A 24,276-nucleotide genomic window follows, 5' to 3' on the forward strand; every position below is an offset into this window, starting at 1 on the left:
CAACTGTTTGCAGGCTGCAGGGGGCACTGCATCAGAGAATGAATCTGGCTGAGAAATAACTCAGCTGGAAAAACCCCAGGATTTTTGCAATGCATTTATCAAACAGTCGAGTTAGGAGGGTCGTACTGAGGTGTAAGGAATTCAGAAAGAAAAAAGTTAAGGGTATTGAACCCGGCACTACCTGCTAGCAGAAGTACATACACCTTTGGATGCAGTTAGGTGTGTTCCCTGAGGACTCTGAGTTTGACAGACTTCTCTGGAGATGCTAGCTGTGAAAGAAGTTTTTGTTTCCATTGTCCTTCATGTTCCCTATAGCTTTAATAAACAACATTTTTCTTATTTTTTTTTTTCTTTTGAAACTTCTAGGTGATAAAAAAAACTTGTAGGGTGTATTCTTTTGCCATTATCTTTGAGAGAGTTTCCTTGATAAGGAGGCAAAGCTTGACTGACATGGGCTAATAAGAATTACAGACTTAATACTGTCTTACTTTAGAGTCTGTTCCTTATTCAGTGTTACAGAAGTAATCAATCATTAATACACAACTAATTAGTGTTATCTTATACAACAATATCTTAATCGATGGTTCAGCTTTAACTGATTCTTTTAAAGCATTGTTCAGGTCTCTTGGTAATTGTCCAATGCTTGGTAAAGTGTTTTTATATGTAAGGAAATACAATAATTTATTTCACTAGGCTGCAAACACAAATTTGTCTAGAAAGCTGGAAGAAGCAAGAGAGCAGCTGTCTGAATCAGAATCTGCTCGGCTGCAGAAGGAAGAGGAGGTGACGTCTCTGAGAGAACTCTTGGAAAGGTGGGAGTTTGAGTTCTTTGCCCAAGCTGTTACTTACAAGCCAAACAAGGGGCCAGTAACCAAAGCATATTGAAAATTGCTGTGGTTCCTGAAGTAGCATATGTCACGGGGTTTATATAGGACAAATAGTGCATGGGCACTGATGGGAAATATCAGATTGACGCTTCAGGTGAGAAATATATAAATTACACAGCACACATGACTGCAAAGTTTAGGTTTTATTCTGTTGTTAATTTAGCTGAAGGCATAAATGTATATTTTCCCTTACGAAACTGAAAGACATTTTATAACCTCCTTTTACCTTATAGGTTAGTCACAAAATTTAAACACCAATATTAGTTCTTTGTTTTTTCATAAGGAATGGAACCTTTGCACTTGTTTTTTCTCTCCTCTCCATGAAGTTTCAGGGAATCAGTAAGAATTATTAGAATGGGGCCACATCCTGCATGTCTTTGTCAGGTTTCTTACCGGTATTAGGTGTCCAATGTGGGCTGTGTTTCCAAGGTCTGAATTGTGGGTCTGTGCGGTGCAGATTATCTGGCAGTGTGAAATAGGTCTTCATGAGTCATGGGCTCACACAGAGACTACGTATTTTTACATTTTTGTGCTGATATCATCTGTCTTGGTGGGAAGACTGATGATTCTTGATCTATGCTGAAGGTTGTCAGTACAAAATCTAACTCATCAAAGTGGGCTGAGTGAGTGCAGACCAGCTCAGCCCTTTGTAATGTGTTGCTGTAGCATTTTTGATCCATTGCTAGGACTCACTGTACTGAAATTACCATATCATCAAGCCAAGACATACATTCTTGGAAGCTTCCTGGGGACACTTCTTTCCACCGACTGTGCAGGGAACTGAGCTGTCTTTAGTTTTTGAATTGCATCTGTGTTAGAAGAATATAGTGAGAAACTGGTTTGCTTCCTTTTTGTGCACATGAAGCCTGTGGAGGAGTATGTGTTAAATGGCCCTGTTGTGTTTTACCTGCAAATGCTGGGCAATCTCTGGCTATAGGACTTTCCCTATTTAGCTCAGTTTGTAGCTGCTGTTGATCTTAGCTTCCAAGGACACTAATTTTGTTGCCAGTGTGGAGGTCATTATAAGCTTTACTATAAGCAGGGCATCCAAGAAACTGCTGATTGCTGACTATTCACCAGATAACAGATCTGTGTGTACTTTCAGCGATGCAGAAAACTGGAGAGATTCTGGCTGGCTATAAAAAACACTCACACTGAGAAAAATTTCACTGAAACCACCTGCTTATCAGGGTGGAGGATCCCTTTCTCCCATGGAGAAGATTTGAATGCACATGAGCTAAAACCAATTCTTAATTGCCTTTGTATTTGATCAGGATCCAAAAAGAAGCTGATGAAGCAAAAGAGAAGGTCCTGGATTACAGTGAGAAGCTCAGCAAGGTGGCAGCAGACAAAGATAGCAGCGACCAGAAGTTATTTGCTGAACTGGATGACCTGACGAGAACAAAACAGTTCCTTGAAGAACGTTTGATAGAACTTATCAGGTTGGCATCAAAATAAGCAGCAAGCAGAAATTAAAATCCTACCTTAGGATGTTAAGGGATATTGTCTAGGTGGTTCAGTCTTGTACTCCTAAATTGAAGATCCATGTAATGGCCAAGTTAATCAGCAGCTGAACTTTTTCTTTTCCATAATGCAGTCAAAAATATAGCACCCAATATTATCTCCTCCTTCATTTGCTATTTGTTTTGCAAAACTATGTAGTTCTCTGCATGGCATGTATTTTTCTCCCCTGATTCCCAAGAGCTTTAGTAGGTTTCTTGATCTATCTTTTGTCCCAAAAGCTACTCAAAAGTTACAGCAAAGCAATTTTTACTGTGAAGCTTTCACCGGCATTCAAATTGAGGTTGTTTAACAGTAAAACAGCACTGATAATTTCTGTATTTTTCTTTTAACTGTGTCTCTGCAGAGATAAGGATGCTTTGTGGCAAAAATCAGATGCTCTGGAGTTCCAGCAGAAGCTTAGTGCAGAGCAAAGGTGGCAGGGGGACACAGAGGTTAATCATTGTCTGGACTGCCAGAGAGAGTTCTCATGGATGGTGCGCCGACACCACTGCAGGTCAGTTTGTTGAACTCTGTTATGCTGTTCAAAAGCAAAATTCAGTATAATCGTTTACATGGATGAAATACTTCTTAATGTTTACAGTTCGTTGGTCAAAATCATTGGTACAGGACACTGTAGAGACTGAAAGAACACATGAGCTCACAAGGGGATAAAAGACATTAATGGAAAGGTCCCTTGACATATATTAAGATAAAGATCTGGATGCAGTGCTGACTTGGAGTCTATCAGTTTTTCATTTCTGGAAACAAAGATAATCACACCCTACATAGTGTGTTTCTTTGAAGGACTGTGTTTTTGATATATTTATTATTCACTGCTCTGTGCATGCTGAAAACAATGTTTACTAAGGTGGTTTTGCTATTGTGATAAAGTATTCCAGACGAAATCCAACATGCTGTGCAACTATACATTTGGTTAATTATACTAGGTATGTTCAGAGATAATTACTGATTGCAGAGTAATCTTTTAAAAAAAAAGTTATTATTATTTCCTACACAGTTAGCCTGCTTGCAGTTATTAGTTACCTGATCCAGATTTATTCAGATATATTTAAGTGGATACAATTCAGGGGCCTAACGATTTGTTTGATTTGGCTCTTTACTGTTCTTTATCCTCATGACCTGCTTCATCATGTAAGGTATGTAGTACTAGGACTGTTTCAATTGCATAAGAATGTAGAGAACATTCGATGTGGATTAATAAATAGTGAAGTAATTTCCGCTAACAACTTCCAAATTACTCATTTCTACTAAAATCTGTGAAACCTGCACATGTTTTTACCTACTAATGACTTAAATGATTATGAAAACCAAAACCACTAAGACTCCACAAATAAGTCATCCCTGTGTGGTGCTTTTCTTCATGAAAATCTTCGTATTAAACCTGCCAACTACTTTTTAATTAACACGTTGAGAGACTGCAGAGCAGACAGGGCAGGAGGGATGAATGTACATGTATGTGTCCAACACTGGTTTTTCTTCTCTATCTGAAGGGAGAGGGGTGATTACTAAGTAGACACATATAGACATGTTCTTACAGTCCTTACAATCAAATAGTGTTGGTCCAACAGAGTATGAGATTTGGCCTGTGTAATATTAAGTACATTTTCTTTGTATGTACTTAATATATATTATTTATTTGTATTGCATATTTGTTGGTATTTAATTGCTTTATGTCCTTATATATTTAAACACAAACTTAATTTTTTTTAGCTTTTTTGTTTTTTCTGTTTTCCCTATTTATTAAGGCAGAAAAGTATGAATGTGAATTTGTCTTGTGTTTGTCAAGTAAACTTACTTCACCTCAGAAAGCAGCACAGTCGATATCATGAGTTCTGCTGTGGCTTTTGCAGAGAACAAGACCATTATGCCAAAGCCCCAAATCTGTCATGTGGATACGTTCCACCTGTATGTGTTACTGTTCTAACACCTTTGGTTTTGAATCATTTCTAGAATGTGTGGTCGCATTTTCTGCTATTACTGCTGCAACAACTACATGGTGACAAAGCCTGGTGGAAAAAAGGAGCGCTGCTGCAGAGCTTGCTTTAATAAGCCAAGAGTCATTGTGGACAGCACAGATGACTCTGGATCCAGTGCCAACCAGGAAGGATCACCAGCTTCATTGGAATCACCTGTGTCACCATCTGAGAGGGCTTTTGGTTAGTGTGTTGTTCGCATGCTGTGGAGAAATAAGTAGGGTTTTCAGACATTCTCCAAGAAGCCACATGGTCACCTCCTGCTCCAAGGACCTGCCTGTCCATGGAGTGTTTTCAGGATGTGACTGGTCCCATCTTTGAATTTGATTGGTATTGACAGAAATTTGCCTATATATTAAATTAATATCAGCCAACCAGAGGTTTTCAGTTGGTTCTAGTAGTTACCTAATGCTTCTGTAAAGGTAGAGGAATGGCCCACTCTTCCCCCTTAAGGATGTTGCTTGTTTGTTTTCCAGACAACCAGCTAATATTGTTTATGTTTCTTTTCATGTCCTTTTATGGTACAGTTGCAAGTGAAGCCTCCAAACCGCCTGATGATGCAGCATTTGATATAATCACTGATGAGGAGCTGTGCCAAGTACAGGAATCAGACTCTCTCCACAATGAAGGTCAGATGGAGGGAGAGTCTCTGGATCAAAGTGTGACAGATCTGTGAGTAAACTCCACTTCATGGAGAGGGCACTCTTTTGGATTTTGTTTGGAGTGGTTGGTTGGTTTTTTTTTTTTCCATTCAGTGGGGATAGCCAGCCTCTGTGTAAAGAGAAAACACTTCTGTTCCCAGCCACGTACACATTCAGTAGACCGACACAAAATAATTTTAGCCTATTTGCAGAGTCAGAATCAAATTTAGTAAATCCAAACAGCTCCATCATCTCTCTCCACCTGCTTCACCACAGCCCAGAGGAGTAGTCCCAGTTCTGTGCTGTAGTCAGGCCAGCTATTATCATTAAAATCAGCTTGCAGGCCACACTGGATCGCTGGTGATTCACACTTATAATAGGAGCTAAGTGATACTCTGTCAGGTTCGCCATTACTTAATATCAAAAGAACAAGGAGGTGGGGAAAAGATGCAGAACGGTGCACTCTTCTTACGACAGGCTTCACTGAACTGAATGTGAAATAACTGGTCTGTGTCTGTAGGATTCCTTACTACTTTAAAGATAACAGTTTACAGAAAATAAAAAGAACAGGAATTGCGTAACTAAATCTGGCACAAGTTTGTTCTTTTTTCTTAAGAAAATGAGAATGAATGCAGATTACAGTCATTTTTTTTCCATCTATTTCAACATAAATTAGCAATGAAGAGCATCTAAGGCCATCTGAATATCCAAGTACTTGTCTTGCAAACTATATTGTAGTGTAGTTTAATGTATATCCGTGTTTATATAAAATGTTGTTTTACTATTGTTCAAATATTTTCAAGTATTTTCCAAAAATCCTGTTCTGTAAAATATATTATCTTTCAAAACCTTTTATGTATGTGAGAAGAAAAAAAAAAGCAATTTCATGTAAGTTCTGTACTTATTTTGATTCTGAGCAGAAAAATAAGCATGATATATTCAAATGCTAAACTGAAAATAGCCACAGAGTAACCAACCTGCCACTGAAAAGCAGACAGACTCTTGCCCTCAGCAGACCCACTTCCTGCATAAACCACAGTGACTTGCAACTTGGGTAGAAGGCAGACTGTACAAACTTGTTTATTTGGAAAAAAAAACCTTTTCAGAATTCTACATTTTTGTTTCTTGGTAAATAAGTTATATGTATCCTGCCTATTTCGTATAAGGTTGACACTGACAGTATATTTGTAATTATCATGCATTGGGCAGACATGAACAAACTGAGCTTCACAATGCTCTTGTGAAGTTAGTATTGCCTTTGTTTTGCAAAGAGACAATTTGCAGTAAGGGATGTTTGTTTGTTTGTTTTAAGAAGAAAAAAGAGTGTAATGCACTACTACTTTAAGTTAGCTCTGGAGAATACAACCAGGAGAAAAGAAAAAAGTGTGTGTCACCGCTTTTTTCAATGTGGGATTGAGCTAGATTCATCTTGTCCCACAGTGTATTCGAGCTGGAAGGAAGGCTTGCCACTGACAATGGAATACTATTCTTCAGGGGCACCCATGCAACATCCTACTTGCACCATGTAAATTTGTAAAGGCTTTCCATCTCCACTTGTTCACAGAATATAGGCAGGAAAGCCAGGGAATGGTGTTTTATCATCTGTTGCTCTTGGTTCATCAGTTTTACGAGCAGGAGGGAGAGTCCTACTATGGTCATACTTTGAGCTTGAGGCATACTTTGCAGAGAACACAGACCACATCTGTCCTACCCCATGGCACTTGTAATGTTTGAAAGGTCTCAGTATCCTCAACACCAGAGAAGACAATGGTCTTCTTACACTGTAGGTGACTTCAGCATCTCGTGTGGATTGTGTGGTTTTGTGTTATGGGAAAGATGTAGAAATAATACATGAGTCAGATGATGGTGGTATGTGTTGAAGAAGAAAAGCAGAGTGCAGTGTTGATTATGACAGCACAGAAGTGTTCTCATTTGTTTCTGTGGTGAGGAGTATATGTGTACCCAAAGCCCAAGTGTAACTAAGCACATAAGCAGTTAATGCAGCATTTGGTACCATGAGTGCATGAGGTTAAACATGACAGAGCCACTGTACTGAGCATGAGCAAAGGTTCTGCTAACCCTCTGTCCTGCCTTTGACAGCAGCCCATAGCAGGTGTACTGATAATTTCCCAGTGTATTTTCTCCCACCTTCCAAGGATCTGCAGTTCAGAGACTTTCTGAGCTGCTGGTTTCACTGCTGCAGATTTCTTGGCCATGCTGGACTGGTGGACCACCTTGACTTCATATAGACCTTTGGTCCCTTTTTTTTTTTTTTTTTTTTTTAGTGTCCAGCTGAATGTGGCTTGATTTCTATGTGGAGACTTAAGGGAGTCTTGGAGTATAAATAATAACCCACCGGAATCCCAATAATGTTGTCTTTGAATGAAATGGAATATATAGGGTAGAATTTGCTTTGATATTGTGCCTGGGGAAGACACAAAGGATCCAAGACTGTGCTTGCTAGATGCCTACAAATAAGTAAGTTTTCAGGCCAGACTTCTTTATTGGGATTCTGGTGAAAATAGTCAAAGCTATTAATTTTTTTGCCAGAGATTTGAACCAATTGGTGCGGCTCTAAAAGGGAGGGAGACGAGCAACCAACAGAGGGAAGAGAATAGAGGCTGGCTGGTCCAAATGGAGAGATCTGTGATAGACATGCTGTGTTGACATAGTTTCTTATGGCCTTACTCTGGCTGAGTGTCTGGCTGTGATTTTCACACTGACCTTACCTTATTCTGGGTATGAGTCCTTCCTGGACTAGAAATACAAGTTGGTGCTCAAAGCAGTAAATTATCTTAAAGGACATTTTCTTTCTATTTGTCCTCCCTTTGGTGTCTATTGTACTGTTACTCTATTTTTCACTTTTTCTCTTCTTAACCCTACCACTGTAGTTCTTTCCTTGAAGTGACACGATATGATTACAATGGCATTACTTCATAACAGCAAATTGTGAGAGAATTCCTTTATTGGTACAGGTCAGTTGAGAAACAGAACTCATCTTGGTCTTGAGCTGCACAGGTGTGTGGCAAGGTGAGACAGATGCTGTCATAACTCTGGCTGACCTTGAAGCAGCTCTTTCCTAAAGATTAAGCAGCTGTCACTTCACACTTTATAACAAAGTCTGTTACGTGAGTTTGGATCAACCTGATTGAAATATTTGCGGTACATTCTGCTACTTCAGGGCTCACAGGTTTTCTTTTGAAGTGTTGTATTTTTAAACTCTTTTATTTCTAAAGCATTCACACTTGCAGATTGTGTTCTAAAACAAGGGTCAGGATATTGCATAGCACTGGGTCAAAGTGCCTAGGGTAAACCAGTGCACTGTGTTTCCATTTTAACATATTGTAGGAGTCACATGCCTGCCATAAATGTGGCAGCAGCAGAATCAAGATCATAGACGGCAGAATTCTATTAAAAAAAAAAAAAAAAGTAAAAATATTGACACTACTGTGGTATGGGAACAAACAGTTTATTCACACCTTGCTACTGCTTTTGTCAGAAATGATATCTCTGCCTGTCTGCACTGTGGTTGCTTTGGTTTGGATTCTTTTTTTTCTTGATGACTCCTCACACACTTTCCTGACCTAATTACAACTCACATGGCCAGGCAGGGTGCCAGCGTAGCCAAAAGGGGGAACTGCATGTAGTCTGGAGCCTTTGCTGTGCTGCTCAGAACCGGCCTGCAGAGGAGTGGGGACAGGAGCACCTCTGGCCACCCTCTGCCGGCAAAGCCTGCCTTGCGGCTGTGCGCTGGCATAGCAGCTTTACTTGTCACACAGGCATGAAAGCTCAGCACGTTCCTTCCTAGTTTTGCTTTGAAGGATGTTGCACCATTTCACTATGGGAGAAACAAGAGAGATTGTGTAGTAAGGAAAGGCTTGCCTAAGTAGCTGTTTCCTACGGGGGAAAAAGGTGACACGGACACGATGGTGCCGGTAAGTGTCAGGTACCACTGAGCTGCAGTGATCTGGTAGGAAGGACTGAGTGTTAATGGGGAGAAAATCAAAATCCAGAATGAACATGGTTATTGCAAGAATGGTTTGAAACAGGTTAAAAATGGTATTTCAAAGCTGTAATGCAAAGGACTTTCAGCCTTTGGGCCAGACCCAATGCTATCTTCAACACAGGTAGCCCACAGCTGCATAAAGCCCTCCCTCTGCTCCTCTCCAACATCCTTTCTTTCTTTTCCCTACTCCAGTCTTCACCCCGTTCTGCTACTCTCTGCAAGAGTTTTTGCCTACTTTCTGCCACAGTCTGCACTGCTCCCTGCACACCTTTTTGCCTCCCCCTGGGAAGTGAAAAGGCCTGAGGTAAAAAGGAGGGACTGCAGAAAGAAGGAAGGAGGACAGCTAAAGAATCCAGAGTTTCATGGCAAAGAAACCAGGGTGCCAAGGGGGTGCCAGGAAAACTGACTGGGAAGATGTCATGGTGCAGAGAATGTGTGGGAATTAGGGTGTGAGAGTTTGTGTCTATGGAAACACTGCTCAGAGTTAGAGCCCACAAGTTGTATGATATCCCTTGTGTTGAGAGGGGGTCTAGTCATCTGACAACGTGAGCTCTGTTATCAGAACTAAGATACAAAGATGTGTATGGGAGATTCAGACTGTGAACTTGATATTAGGTGGAAGACAGATGAAAATGCTGCTTTATTACAGAAATTTTGGGTGAACACTGACGGAATGTGTGCAGAAACCTTCTCCCAAATAAAAAAATACCAAAAAAATAACCCCAAAAAAGGCAATCACACATGAAACCCAGCATGAAGATTGAAATGTGTATGTTTTTAATCCAAGAATTCTCATGAAATGAATGAGATGAACTAAAATCTATAGTATCTTTGAAACAAAGCTCATAAATACTTTTGTTAACAAACGCCTTCCATGGAAAACCAGCAGGCCACAGATTGGTGAATGTCTCCAACCTCTCTGGAGTCATGAAGCCCAAGTTAGTTTTATGTCATGAAGAACAGTTTTATCTCATTGTTTCTTACACCTTTTGAAGATCTTCTGCACAGTTAAGTCAGTTATAGGATCAGCTCTGACCAGGAAAAGCAGGAAACACTGAAATATCAAGATTAAGATAGGTTGGCCTAAAGCCGATCACAATGTCTTTACTAATGAGATTGTACTTCCTCTTTTATGCAGGCTATCTATCTCAGTATTTACAAAAAAAAAAAAAAAGAAAAAAAAACCACCTGTAAATAGTTGCCAGATTTTCTGGGCAGTTTTATAGCGGGTACATGCTTGTTGCATCTGCATTATTTGAGGCAGAAAAAGTTTTAGAGCCTTCCTCTTCGGTGGTTTGCCATGGTTTAGCTGCAACTTGCCGTTTGATGCATCTTGAGTTTTTAATTATTTTCTGTAAGTTCCTCCTGAATTTCACCCCCATGAAGAAATACAGAACAGGGTTAAGACAGCCATGGAAATAAGCTAGAGCTTCTGTTACAATGATTGCGTATTCAAAGCTGCTGTTCAAGTTAAAGCTCCAGTCTATGATCTTTATTAGTCTCAAGAAAGTATAGGGTGACTGAGTAAGAATAAATATAACAACTACAGAAAATATTTTTTTCAGAGATTTGTTCTTTTGAAAACTCCTGGCATGCAGTAAGGTTCTAATAATTAATGAGTAGCAGATGATCATGGCTAGCATGGGAATAAAATAGCCAAGGGTCACTTGGATCACTTCAAGAACCAGTTCTGTGTGATGGTTTGAGTATTCTTCCTGACATATTGCCTTATCAATACTAAACACCTCACTAAAAATAAACTGCGGTGTGGCAAATGCTAGTGATATAACCCAGATCAAGACACAGATTAATTTGCCCCATATCATTCGTTTGGTTTGACACATATGTGCTTTGGTGGCAAAAGTAATAGCAATAAGCCGATCAAAGGTGATAGATGTTAGAGTTAACATTGAAGTGTACAAGTTCAGAGTATACAAGCCCCGTATAATACGACATGCCACGGTGCCAAAAGTCCACTCCTGAGCTGCAGAATATGCCCAGAATGGCAGCGTCCAAAGGAAGACCCAGTCAGCTATAGCCAAGTTCAGCAAAAATATATCTGTCAGCATCTTCAGTTTCTCATAGAAAACTAGTATGACAAAGACCAGGGCATTTCCTGCTAGCCCAAGGATGAAAACAGCCGAGTACATGCAGGGCAGGAAGATTGTTGTAAATGTGTGAAAATTCTCACTTCCATTTTCATTGGGATCAATGATGGAGAAGTTATAATAAAAGTTGGCAGCGTCTGTATTTGCCATGTTGTCTTCTTTTAAAAGACAGCCTGTAAGGAGACACATTGAGATTTTTTTACTCAGCAAATAATTAAATCCTAATGCATTCAGGAGATAGACAAAATCCCAAGTGCTAACAGACAGAGTTGTAGTAAAGCATTCATGCCAGACACGAGCGAATATGCTTATTTGCTGAAGAGGATTGTCTTGACAGTCAAGACCCAAACACAACAGCTGGTGGATTTGAACACATCATCTGTTACCAGATTTATACTGATGGGGACTCAAAAGCGTAAGCAAGACAATTACAAAGAGGCTTCTGGAAACAGAATGTGGAGTAAGCTTTCAAATACATAAGTGTTTTAGTGTTTGGATCAAGGATTTCTGGGGAAACCTACAAGAGAAAGGGTATTTGTTTCACCGAATTCAGCTTTTAGGCTCAAGTTGAAGGCTCTGAGCATCAGAGTGGTTTGGGTTGGACTTATCTCAAAAAGTAGTTGTCTGAGTCTCAGTAAGCAAGTCCTTTAGAGCCTGTGGTTCCGTTCAGCCTTAGCTCACCGTTTAGATGTTAGATCATCAGATGGTGGCACTTCTTCCTTTCCCTTTCTCAAGTGACTTAGTGGAAACGTGGAGGATTTTCATTCATGTCTCTTCGTCGTTTGATTTTTGGTTAATCTGTTTCAAACATTTGCATTACTGTCAGAGAGAGGAGTGACCACTTCTCTGTCCACCCCCTTCCATCACACCCCCTCTCGAGAGCTGATGCACTATCAGGTCTCCAGGGCAAGGGTCTGTTTTCTGTCAGGGCTGCTGCCAGCACATAAGAGTAACAGCCATAACTATCAACCAGATTTGCAGGCTGTTTGCCTTGTAAATAAAATCTTTTGTGAGACAGGTTAATGGGGTTTTCAAAAATTTAGTGTAAAGTTAAGTGTCCTCTCTCTTGAGCTACAAAGGACATGTTTCTGTGAGACTAACCCTACCACAAGGTATTACTGAACGTAAGATGAACAGAATTCACCTCTGAACCATTTAGATTGGCAGAAAGGCCTCGACTGTGTGAGTTAATATGTGGAGCAAAATTAATGTTACCTGAAAAAGTAGTTTCCGTGGGGCCAAGCAGCAGAGCCAGTGCAGTGTCTTAGTCACTAGAGAAGTACTATAAAACTGCATGCCCCTTTGAAAAGTTATGGGCTCTTTATAAAATAGTTTATTTTTCAATTCAGATGGAGGCCAAGCACAGAATGAAGTTAACCAGCAAAAGTAAGTTAGGCTCAACAACATCAAGACAAAGTACACTGAAAGGGAAGCACTGTGTTTTATTTTACCTACTCTCTGCAACAGCAGTCAGCTGATGTTTCTTGTCTCTTTCTTGTAAAGGAAATGTCCTTTCCTCTAAGCTGAAACAAAGTAATTACCAGGTACTCATGTAGTTTGTCAACATAACATTGCATTAGTAGCCTTACTAAAATAGTACAGATCTTTCAGGTGTCCAAGCTTACTGGAAACTAGCTTTTAGGAGAGTCTTATTGACTCTTGAAAAAAAAAAAATTGGAATACTTTTAATCTGTAATATTTTTCTGCCAAAATAAAACACAGTGCTCACTCTCTGGATGGACCAAAATATTTAAAATTGTAACTAGCTTTTTTTCCTATTACATTAATGTTCTTCACAGGTATTTTCAAATTCAGGAAGTAATACCCTAATTTGGTTTTGGTGAAAGCAGATGGGAGTTTTACAGTGGATTTCATAGGGAAGCCAGGCTAGGGTAGATGTTTAACTCCAGCTGGGAAGAATTTTCTTACAAATAGCAAGCACTGGTTTCTGATATTCTTGTCTCCCCCACATGCTGACATGAGCAGATCTGCATATCGATGGAGAACAGAATGCTGGAGAAGAGATCTTTCTTGACAACTACAGAAAATATTTTTTTTAGAGATTACCCAGATTAAAGATGCTTTTTAACATGTCGTACACTTTACATTTCCCAGTTAGCTGGGCTCCTGAACTCTGAATTTATGGATCGTGTTTTGGGAAAGAGAGATGAGGTGACTGGCACCATCAAATAGATAGCAAAGGATTAATGGGAGTCCTTGAAAGTGACCTTTCAGCTGTTGCTCTAGAAATTTATTCTCATGTTATGTTCTTGTGGTCTTAAAGACCTTAAGTTTTCTTTCTTCTTTATCTTGTCTGAATATAGCTATTTATGTTCCTTCTTGGTTTGACAGCAGGAGAAATGAGTCTTAAATGCCTGGCTGATTACTAACCCTTCTGCAAAATAAAAAAAAGAAAAAAAAAAAAAAAAAGAAAAAAAAGTCCTACATGCATAAAAATAAGTTAACCTTGCAGAACTGTACAGTCATTTTTGAGGCAAAGTTAGGTGTGGACATTTCTAGCCCAAATATATATATTTATTTATTTTTTTTTTAAATGCTGTAGAACAATAAGGAGCTGAGAAAGAGTTGCTGAAGCTGAAAACATCTTAATCCCAATAGTTGTGGTTTAGACAAGCTTCAAGAAGGCTCTCTTAAAGGCTGATGCTGTATTGTAAGACCACCTCTGCTAAATACTTTCAATCTTTGCTACTGAAAGTGTGTGGCAAGTGTATAACCTGGTACAGAAGTTAAAAACATAGGAGGAGATTATTATCTTCTGCAGACCAGTCTCTTCAGTCCACTAAAATACAGACCAGTAAGCTTTTTCCTTTGCCCCTCCCTCCCACCATCAGTGGATGGTAAATGTTGAAAGAAAGTTCAGCAATTTCCTTTAGAAAGGTTTTCATTCATTCATGATGCATTGTTATTATGGTACCTGATATTTTTCTAGCCAGAAGATCTTAAAGTATCCTGCCTGTTACACACCTAAATTGGAATCCACATTGTATGTTGTCTCAAACTTAGCAGTTGTTATGCCTTGTCAGACTGTTCATGGAGTTATTCCAGCTTTCCTCAAAGGAAAGAACAGTAATAATCTTTCTACCTGAAGTGAGATAGTGGGAAGCATTTTGTTAGGGAGGGAAGAGGAAGAAAATTCCCTGGTCAGGAGACCATCGAGCACGATATGTTTCTTTGCAGGGAAGTGTTGTTACAGTTTGTATGAACTAAGTCTAGGTTCTAAAAAGATTTAGAAGTTTAATAGAAGCTTAAATTGGATAGGAACAACATCACAGGTAGAAAAGTGAGCTGAAGAGAGCCCCACAGTGTCCAGTGTGTTAATACAGGATTTGCTTTGAGGTCTGGTTCTGTTACAATTAACTGTCAAATTGATGAAATGGAAATTCAAGCAAGTAATGGAGAGTCAGAACATGGTATTCTGGTTTGCCCTAGCATAGATAGAGAGATAGTTCTCCTCCTGTTACCAGAAGGCTGCTTATCATTTCCACCACTCTGGGAATTGGGTATCCCAGGAACTGGTATTCTCAGTGTTACAGGTTTTTTTCCACATTTGGTCTCCATGGTCTAATTTCTGTTGTGCTGATCAGCTATACTGCTTTAGTAGCTGCACCTGAAAAGCAGGGTGCAAAAAGCAGTAATAATGATATTGACAGTTGTTCATTTCTGTTGGCTCAGAGTTCCAAACAGAATATCTGATACAGATCAATCTTTTAAAAATAAATCTAAATAAAAAGTAATTTTAGCATCCAACAATAAACAGCATAATTTGCCATCATGATAAACACAGGCTATAAACAAAAAAAATGGTAAATAATGCTCATAAACCAACCTCACTACAAAAGAGTTTTGAGGTTGTAATAGAAAAGGTGAAATTATCTCATATATATTTGTTAGAAGAGATTACAGGTTTTCAAGCACATAACAGTTGGAAAAACATATTCTGGAATATAAATGGAAAGGATATAATTAACACATACCCTCTAAGTTCCAGATATCCACAGAATTTGACTGAAGGCCTTTTTCAAAATTAGCAAGTGTAAACCAAAGAGCTACTGCAATAACAAGGCACCAAAAAAGACTTAACAACAAAGTTAGAATGCAAAATCAGAATCTTCAACTGTCTGAATAAAACCCCACCCTTTCTCTTAAATTTTGCATATCAGAATGGAGGATATCTATGATACTAACAAAATCTTTCAAGTTTGAATATTTCTAAGTGTTAAAGCTTCTTTTTTGTTGTTGTTGGTTTTTTTTTTAAAACTGTCTAGCTATTCACCTGAAGAAAATAATCACTTACTAGACGATGTCACATCTTGGGGAAACGCAGTCATCTTATCTTTCAAAGGAAGTGTGAAAGCAGCAGTTTGCTTTATTTATCAGTGCTGAAGCCTGTGCTGCTGCCTCACAGCTTTCGTAGTTGCTGTTGACAAAAACAACCAGATGTGAAGTTACTCCTTTGTTTTGATTCTTGAGCGATACTGCTACAGATACGATAGGATGGGCAAGCTGTGCTCTCCAGATCCAGTTCAAATTCACTTCCATGTGGCCGTTCATCTGAAATTTCCAGAATCAAATTAGTTTTTCAAAAATTATTTGCAGAATTAAAACAATCTATATTTATCACTTACCTTTTTTAACTACTCATGCATATTTGGTGACAACACTGGATTTTCAAATTACTTCTAGTTTTTCTATTTTTCATGGGGTAAAAATATTCCTGTGACGCTTTCCCTCAGATTTTTTTGCCCATCTGAGATGAGCTAGAGATGGCTAGAAAGGTACTGTGTGGGTGAGTATCCCCAAGTGAGTTTTTTACCTTTAATGCAATCTCAGCCCTAGTTGAAGTTAGTGTCTGTGCTAAATTTTCTTTCAGGGTCGATGAAAGAAGCTGAGCGGGCCTCTATACATTTACAAGGGAGGTGGAGGGGGCATACCCTATGCAGGAGTGGCTGTTTTCACTTGCAGCAAAGGCTGTGGTGGGAATTGATTTAAAGCCTGTGGATACAAGATCTGGGAGAGAAATAGTTATGAGGAGGCTCTTGGGAGGGGGCAGGGAAGTAGAGGTGCCTGGGTGACACTGCTCGATAAAGTGATACTCTGCTGTTGTTTGTTCCTACTGTAATTAGGGACATCTTTTGTGACTAAATATTTCTGTCTCCTTGTGGCTAAACTACATGCCTGGCCATCACCACAACGCAGTGTGAGCTTCAGCTTTCATTTAACCTTTTATGTGGTATTTCTTCATAGGAGGAGGCCAATACCTGCACATCCCCTAAAGCAATGTGCTGCATGCAGTGTGCGTAACATTTCAGGTGGTTTCCTAGATGTGTTTCCTAGCTGTGCTCACTCCCCTAGTGAGCCTTGCTGCTATCGATAGCCTTCGGAGATTCATCTTCAGGAGAGGTGATTAGGGTAGAAAGCTAGTAGCCTTACTCATAGACAGATTGTGCAAAAGAGGGAAGTAGTATTCAGAGAAACTAGCCCATGCAGTTAGATCTTTGCAGTAGCAGCCTGTGGTACTGTAGCTGGAATGCTTCTGGAACTCCATCCTGTAGAACAGTACGCTTGTACCTCTGAGTACTTGAATTTGGTACCTGCAAATGTGTATAAAAAACCCCCACAAAATCTGACGTAACCATACTTGCACAAGAAATGCAAGGCCCTGTAATGCTCTTTAGGATTCAGTTCTCCCTTGTGCTTCATTGCATGTGGTAGCAGTTCCTCTGTCTCTGAGAAACAAACCCGCAGCAAGATGCTAAATATTTACAAACTGTTCCTGTCAAACAGGTGAACAATAGATTGCAACAGCCACCTGCTTTTAGCAGCTATTTTCAGATTTAGAGTAGGGCGTGAGGGGATAAAGCAGTGACTAAGCTATGTGGTGGCATATGTACCCTAAAACAGTGTGAACGTCTGCCTTGAGAAAAGATAAAGTTCCGACCCTGTTGCAGAGGGCCAGCCATTGGCCCTTTCTGCTAATGAGGCCCATTCAAATTCCTTAAAACCAGGAAGTGTTGAGTTGCTTTTGAAATGTCTTATTCATGGATTTATGGAGAGATCATCTGAGCTACTTTTGTCAACCTAGTTGACAGTGACCTCATTGCAACTGCTGCCTCCTCATTCACCTGAGATGCTCCTTTCTCAGACTGTATGGGCAGGGATGGCCTTCCAACAGAGGCCAGTACCCTCCTGACATCCATTTGTACCTGTGGTACCGTGGGATCACTTCTGTGTAACTTCTAATAAACTCTTTACCGAAGAAGATTGCAGTATCAGCAGAATTCAACCCTTTATCATGCAGTCAGGATCAAAAGGAACACAGAGGTACTTTACTTCAGCTTGCTAGCTTAAATGTAATTTGACCTGTTTCCTCCTTTGTTTCATAAATTGTGTTTCCATAAGATATTTCTTGATGGCCTGCTCAAAGAAGCCCTCTCCAGCATGGGAATGGTGAGGGCTGCTGCCTTGTGCGTCTGCATACACGTAGCTGTGTAAGACCCTATGGCCTTTTTGGTTTGCCTGTGGTATACCTATACTATCGTGACTGAATTATCACTGTAACCTAGGAATCGTGGTAAAAATAGAGGTGGGCTGTATGAGTTCATCTCAGGGAGGGGGCTGAGAGACTAGCTGTTACTCCTGGACAGGCCAACCTGAAGAATGTTTAATTGTATAGTGGTGAAGCCCCGCACGGGCTGCAGGCCATGATGTTGGTCACAATATTTTTAGTATCATTTGTACAAAATACTTTCCATAGATAAGAACAGGCACAGTGGACCAGACCAGCTGAGGGACAGTGACCAACAGCAGATACCTGAGGAAGAGCCTAAGAATGGGACAAGCATGAAGTAGTACTTATTCAGAATGCTTCATCAGCCTCTGACAATCGGTGTCTCAAGGATTTGCTGAACTAGAGCTGCTCTCTTCTTGCTGTAGTGTCTTTTCCGTTCTTCAGTTCTTTCTGCTTTACAGCCTCACATCATTTCACTTTTAAAAGAAAAAGAAGAAAAACAGTCTCAATTTTAATAGACACACCAGGGGGTGCATATTCATAATCTGGGGATTTGGCAAGCTGCAGGAATATATTCAATGCTGCCACCTAGTCAGTGTGAACAGGTAATGCAAGAATGAATTCTGTCAGGGAGACAAGAGCTCCAGTTAAATCATGAGACTCTGTTTCTTTTATGTTCCACACAAGCTACCAGACCTCAGTTTAGACCGTCAGACTCAATGGGATATCATAAAGGGAAGGAGAATTTGCTTTGTGATTGTAATGTATTTGAGCTTAAGAGACAAAGGAGGAGACTTAGTGTTCCCTTAGCCTATAGTGAGTAGGTGCGGTGAATTTATTGGTTAGAGCAGCTAAGAGGCAAGCTAACCACCTAACCATGTGCTAGGTTGCAACAGCATGAATAAGGAAAATCACATTAGAGGAGAACATGGAAAATGTATTGGTCCTGGGATTTAACTTACGTTTCAGTGTCCCAAAAGAAAGGTGAAACTGATGGATTAAATAAGGAACTCTAATGGCGTTGCATAATAAGTCATGGATTTTGACACTTCTGGAAAGCCTGCAGTCCTGTAGTTCTCTTGGTCTGTGTGAATTCAAGGCTGTGAAATTAAGGCTGTGTACTTGTCATGGACCATAGCATGAAGTGTCTTGATGTTCCCACTGTGTAAGCAAAATATAGGTATAGGTTTAAAAGATTAGTTTTCTAGCTCTTTTTCAGAATCAGTTTTCTTATCCAGTTGTATAAAGACAGTTAGCAATTAAGTTATTTGTATCACTTGTTAAGTATTTACATAGATGCTGTATTAACCTTTATGGACCAACATGTACTGTGTCATTCCTACATTTCAGTTGGCAGATAGTGTTTGGTTATAGCTCAAGTTTTGGCACTCAGTCCCAGGTTTGAGTCTTCCCTGCAGGTCACATCTGTCTTGTTAGGGAATTAATAACAGTGGTGGTATGGCTCTGAAGAAGTCAAAGCTACCCAAGAGGCTACAGGAATAAGAGAACGTGAATTCCACAGCTAACAGTGCTTTATGAGTTCAGGAAACATGTAGACAGTGGGTGCAGTTTAATTTGCAGTCATAACAGTAAATTCTACCTGTTTCCTACCAAGTGTCACCCCACTAAACTCCCACATGGTTGCCTGTGCTGACACAGTATATTCAGATGCTGCTAATGACCAGCTGAAGGTGCTGTTACCTGGAGACGTTTCCTCCTGCTCTTCTACTCAGAAGTGTTGCTTGAAGAGCAAGGTCCTGTAGGATTTAAAAGAAAATGCTAAACTGTGCATTAGTTTTGAGAAATGGTCTGCAGAATATATGGCAATTATGCCCTTGCTACTTGATTACACTTGATGGTTCAGAAGCACATAAAAGTGATATTACATTTTATTAGCTTCCACTGGTTTAGAAGGAACCAACCAGCTGGTTCCCTTGGTTCCCTGTATATAAGAATCCTTGGCATTTTTGGGGGAATGACAGCCTAATTGTCTCAGTTATCAGCCTGCTGAGGTACAGAGAAGCAAAGTAACTTAGGGAAGCTCTAACTTAATTGGAATCTATCAGCATTTTTTCACTGGCTCTCATATTCATTCTTCTCTCTGTGTCCAAGCCCTGTAATTCAAAGCTGGTGCTACTCCAGCGATCAGCCAGAGCATGTACTCTTTTTGAGGTAAGGAGTGGATGACAGGTTCTTCCATCTACTTCCTCTGCTCTCCTGGACAGATCATGGTGGGGAGGAGGCATCCTGCTTTGCCATCCTGTAACGGCTGACTGAATCATCCTGTATTTCTTGTATGAAAAGAAGATAAATGGTAGTGATTCTACAGCGATAAAATGTGTTTTGTGTACCATTGTCAGAGTATGGAACTGGATAATGTATTTGTAAAACACCTCCCAGATCAAATCCAGGGGAAGTGTCCTGTCCCTGTGCAAGTTTGTTTAAGGGACAAGTCCAAACTGTTTTGCTTGTGTCTGTCCTCCATCAAGATTTCCACCTGCCAGGGCATCTTTAAAACCTGGCAGTGTCTCAACAGGGAAATTAGCTTAAGACCGTTGAAGAAATGTTCTCGGTGTATATATTCCTCTTAACTCATGAAACCAGGATAGGAACAGTTTTACATTTGTGCACAGGGGTTAGCAGAATGGGGCTGCAGTTTTGCCCAGACAGGGCAGTTTTGTCATTAGAGTGTGCAAAATAAGAATTCTAGAATTTGGCTTCATGACAAAACATTTCTATTTTAGGAAGGCATTAGCATGCAGATGGTATTTGACCCCATACTACTCAGAGAATCATGGCTTTCTTTTTTTTTTTCTTGCCTAGAAACAGCACGTGTAATTCTTCAACCTTTGATGAATCAGAAGAATGGCAAGTTGCTCAAGATGCTGAGATATGCTTGTTGAAGTCAGGAGAAATCATGTAAGCAGAAGAGTTTCATTACTACCAGACTGAAAGAGTAAAGGCTGAGCTCAGATACCAGCTATGTGAGTACAAGTCTTGCAGACTCCTGGAAGAGCTGTGTCCCACAGTAGAGTTTGGTCTGAGGAAGAGCAGAGAGTATAGCTCAACTAAACAGAGCAGCAGCAATGAGCCAGATTCTCTCTCTTTGGTCCTGCAAAACTTCAGTGCAGGTGGGGAATAAGAAGGAAAGATTGGGTCCACATCACATCAGAAATCCCTCCTTCCTGTTCTTATTGCAGGAGGTGCTGTGAACAAGCAGGGGGGGCTTAGAGAGAAGGCTGTGTAGTTCTAGTTGTCTCTGTAAGAAACAGCAAGGGAAAGTCAGGGAGTGCTGCGCTAGTCAGACCTTTGTCACAAGGAGGGAACTCATGGCCTTTTAGAGCACGTGCCTTATTTATTGGTAGCCCCTACCTACTGCTTCACAGAAACTGTTTTGCCTGCTCTGAGCATAAAATGTTCAGCTGAGCTTCTGCTCACCCTCTGTAATCTGCACACAATTCTCTGCATCAATCCTGCTCAGAAGTTAATAGTTATGTGCAGTAGTGATACAGCATGTCACCTGCACAGCCAAGAACGGAATCGAGTGCACGAAAATGCCTGTGACTTGAAGAAATTCCCCTTTGCTCACTCTCTCCTTGAGCCTAGCTTTGAAATTTTGGCTTAGTTATGGGGCAGGTTTTAAACTTTTGACTGCAGAGAGGTAAATTAATCCGTGTTTCAATGTCATTGCTGCTGTTCAGAGAATCAGACAAATGAAACAGTAACTAAAATCATAGCTGGGCTGTAGGGCAAAATCAAGAGTGATGATTAGTTTATTAAAACCCAAGATCACCTGAAACACCCCAGCAGTTACTTCAGCTAAGAGGGAAAAGTAACAAGGTAAGCAAAACTTAATATAAATCTTCCTCTCTGGCCTGAGTACAATAGTTATAAGAAATTGGCTGTGATCCTTAACCACTGTGTAGTCATGGTTGAAAACTGAACTCCTCCTTCATCATTGGTGACTGTGTGATACCTTCTGGTAAATGTGTTGATTGTTGATAGCTGCTGACAAACAGTATCACAGTAGTGTGATTTACTGTGAGCTCATTGCTTGGGAAACAAATTTATTTGACCTAAAGAATGATTTGTTAGTTCAGTTTTAGCTAGGGTAACGTAGGTGAGATCCTCAGGTCTTAAAAATTATAGGTTTCCCATGAAGAAAGCAAGCGGCATTCTCCTGTTTAAGGCCTTCACTGTTTGCAGTCTGAAATAGATATCAGAGTGAGGCAGGCTAATATAATGCTTCATGACAGGATCATCTGGGTGCTAAGAACTTCTTTTTAGTTGGAAGTACTTTGAGTCAGCTTTTATGCAGCTTGCTTGGGTAAAACAGACCAAGCTGTGGCATTAGGTGCTTCAGAGGATCTAGACAGAGCTGCTGTTCACATTCCACCCAGCTGTCCCCTCCGTACTCCTGCTCCCTATTTCCTGCACAAATTATGTCTGGAAAGGTGAGTAATTTAGGTGTTTATTTTTTTGTTTAAAAAGAACAGTAGAGGGCAGCAGACTCTTTTACTCTCATAGTAACTCCAAAAAAACTTTATTCAAGCACTAGATTTTTCTAGTTGAAATTAAATAAGTGAATATCATCCACATTTCCCAGAGCAGTGAAAGTGCTTGGTATCATTCATCTTTTTTGTAGTTCTTGCTGAATTTTTCTGCATCTTGTGGACCTGTCCCAAAGTTGATGTGGAGTCTGCCTCAAATAGATGGAAAATAAAAAGCAATTATTATTGTTTCTGCCTGAGTAGTTACATTGGATCTCTTCAAGTAATTGTATTTTTCTCTCTCACAGGATCAAATTACCCCTTACAGTGGAAGAGATCTTAAATTTTGGGGAAAGTAACAGAGAGCTGTTCATAAAATCCAGCACCTACAGTATCATTCCCATCACCGTTACAGAGATGGGACTAACAATTAGCTGGATCTTTTCGTCAGACCCTAAAAGCATATCCTTCAGCGTTGTCTACCAGGAGTCAGAAGACACACCACTGGATCAGTGCAAAGTAGGGCTTTTGTTTCCTTACTACCTTAGATATTGTAGTACTCTACAACCAGCCGCCTAGAAGAATCAGCAGGTCTCCACGAGGGTGCCAGCTGCTATTGCACTAAGGACTTGTTTCTGCAGTTAAGCTACAGTTCTGAAGGCAGAGCTGTGTCTTTAATTATTTAACGTTGCCTGCAAAAGTTGAGTTCAAAAGCACTGTAGCTTCTATTGGTCACATCTGAAATTCACTCATGATTATTAAGCAAAAAATAAAAGTCCAAGCCTGCAAAATTCTTCTTTTATCCCCCCTCAATATTACTTAATTTGTAAACTGCTAATCTTAATTTGTAAACCTGCCTGATCTTGTCAGTCTCTTAAGCAGAGGCCACAAGGAGACAGGTGCATTGACTGGATTACCTGCATTTCTTACAGTGAAGCATGTGTTTAAGTGCCTTGCTGGTGTGCAAAATCACATTGTCAGTACCCAAGGTACCAGTTTTTATATGCACTGTCCGTATTTCATGAGGATTGTGGATTAAGTGAATCTATGTTACTCCGCTCATTGCAGAATTTTAAAGACAAAGCAGCTGCTGGTTTAACCCACCGTGGTAGGGGGAGCCCTGAGGCTGTGATTTCACTGGGGGAATAAGGCATTTATTTAGCATGCATTAATTCACTCCAGGGTAACTAACTCCATGTCAAATCCCATTTTTTCTTCAACTGAAGGCCAAATGAAGAGTGAATGTTGCTTTTGTCTTGATGTATCTATTTGATATAACTTGGGGTTTTATAGGGTCATCCTTGATCTCCATCAGCTGCTGTTCTGACAACTATCTCTGCTAGGGTTTGACAGCAAGATAGATGGTTGCACACAGTTTTGCTGTAAATCTAGATAAACAATTAAGATTTGGTGAGAAATTTTTAATACAGGGAGTATACAAGCATATATTAAAAGGCATATTTAGTTAAATTCTGCTCTTGGATACGTTTGTATAGATTTAATACAACACTGCTGACCTTAGTAAACTTGCTTAGACTAACATTAAAAAGATCAGGATTTGATTCCATCTCTAAAGCAGAGATTTATAGCCACAGCTTAAAGGCTGTAAAGATGTCAAAGGAAGGCAGATGTCTCACTGTGAGACTTTGGGTGACTTTTTAATGCTAATCAGTGAAAATAAATAGTTTTGCAGGCACATATGCGCTTTGGGAGTTTCAAGATGGCTCAAGTCTAAATATTTTTCTGAAGGCAGATGTCAATTTATAGGGCAAATAGCAAGTCTCATTTCAGTTTTTATTGAATTCCAGGTTCTTATTCCTATGACGCGCTGCAACTCTCATAAGGAAACTATCAGAGGACAGGTGAAAGTCAGAAACTCTGGAATCTACACACTAATATTTGACAACACATTCTCGAGGTGAGTGTAAAAGGTGAAATAAGCTTGGTTTTACAGATGGTGGAACTAACCAGATGTCCCATTATTCTGCCATTCAGAAATAAGTAAGAGAAATTGGTCCCAGCTTGCCCAAAGATCTTCTGTCTGAGTTTTGGTTCTGGTTCTTGTTGGGTTTTTTTGTTCCCCCCATAGCAGAATTTCATTCTTCTGTCTCAACCTCT

General features: G+C 40.0%; 2 protein-coding genes across 6 annotated transcripts in view; one reads left to right on the plus strand and one right to left on the minus strand.

Annotated features, from left to right (window-relative positions):
* Positions 1-24,276, plus strand: part of FYCO1 (FYVE and coiled-coil domain autophagy adaptor 1) — a 50,934-nt gene that overhangs the window by 22,476 nt on the left and 4,182 nt on the right. For 4 of the 5 annotated variants that reach the window (XM_042806353.1, XM_042806356.1, XM_042806354.1 and 1 more), the window contains exons 10-17: positions 694-812; positions 2,162-2,329; positions 2,755-2,904; positions 4,362-4,567; positions 4,912-5,056; positions 20,492-20,587; positions 22,467-22,677; positions 23,967-24,076. In XM_042806353.1, the coding sequence (XP_042662287.1) occupies positions 694-812; positions 2,162-2,329; positions 2,755-2,904; positions 4,362-4,567; positions 4,912-5,056; positions 20,492-20,587; positions 22,467-22,677; positions 23,967-24,076 (1,205 nt within the window). Of the gene's footprint in view, positions 1-693; positions 813-2,161; positions 2,330-2,754; positions 2,905-4,361; positions 4,568-4,911; positions 5,061-20,491; positions 20,588-22,466; positions 22,678-23,966; positions 24,077-24,276 lie in introns of those variants that run through there. The other variant, XM_042806357.1, reaches the window with a different exon arrangement.
* CXCR6 (C-X-C motif chemokine receptor 6) lies at positions 7,364-15,485 on the minus strand. Its single transcript, XM_009969689.3, has 2 exons — positions 15,455-15,485; positions 7,364-11,312 (listed from the first exon to the last, which is right to left on the minus strand). Exon 2 carries the CDS (start codon positions 11,287-11,289, stop codon positions 10,252-10,254), a length of 1,038 nt encoding a protein of 345 aa, XP_009967991.1. The 5' UTR covers positions 11,290-11,312; positions 15,455-15,485; the 3' UTR covers positions 7,364-10,251.

This window comes from Tyto alba, unplaced genomic scaffold (genome assembly GCF_018691265.1).
Source record: "Tyto alba isolate M040663 unplaced genomic scaffold, T.alba_DEE_v4.0 Super-Scaffold_46, whole genome shotgun sequence".
NCBI lineage: Eukaryota > Metazoa > Chordata > Aves > Strigiformes > Tytonidae > Tyto > Tyto alba.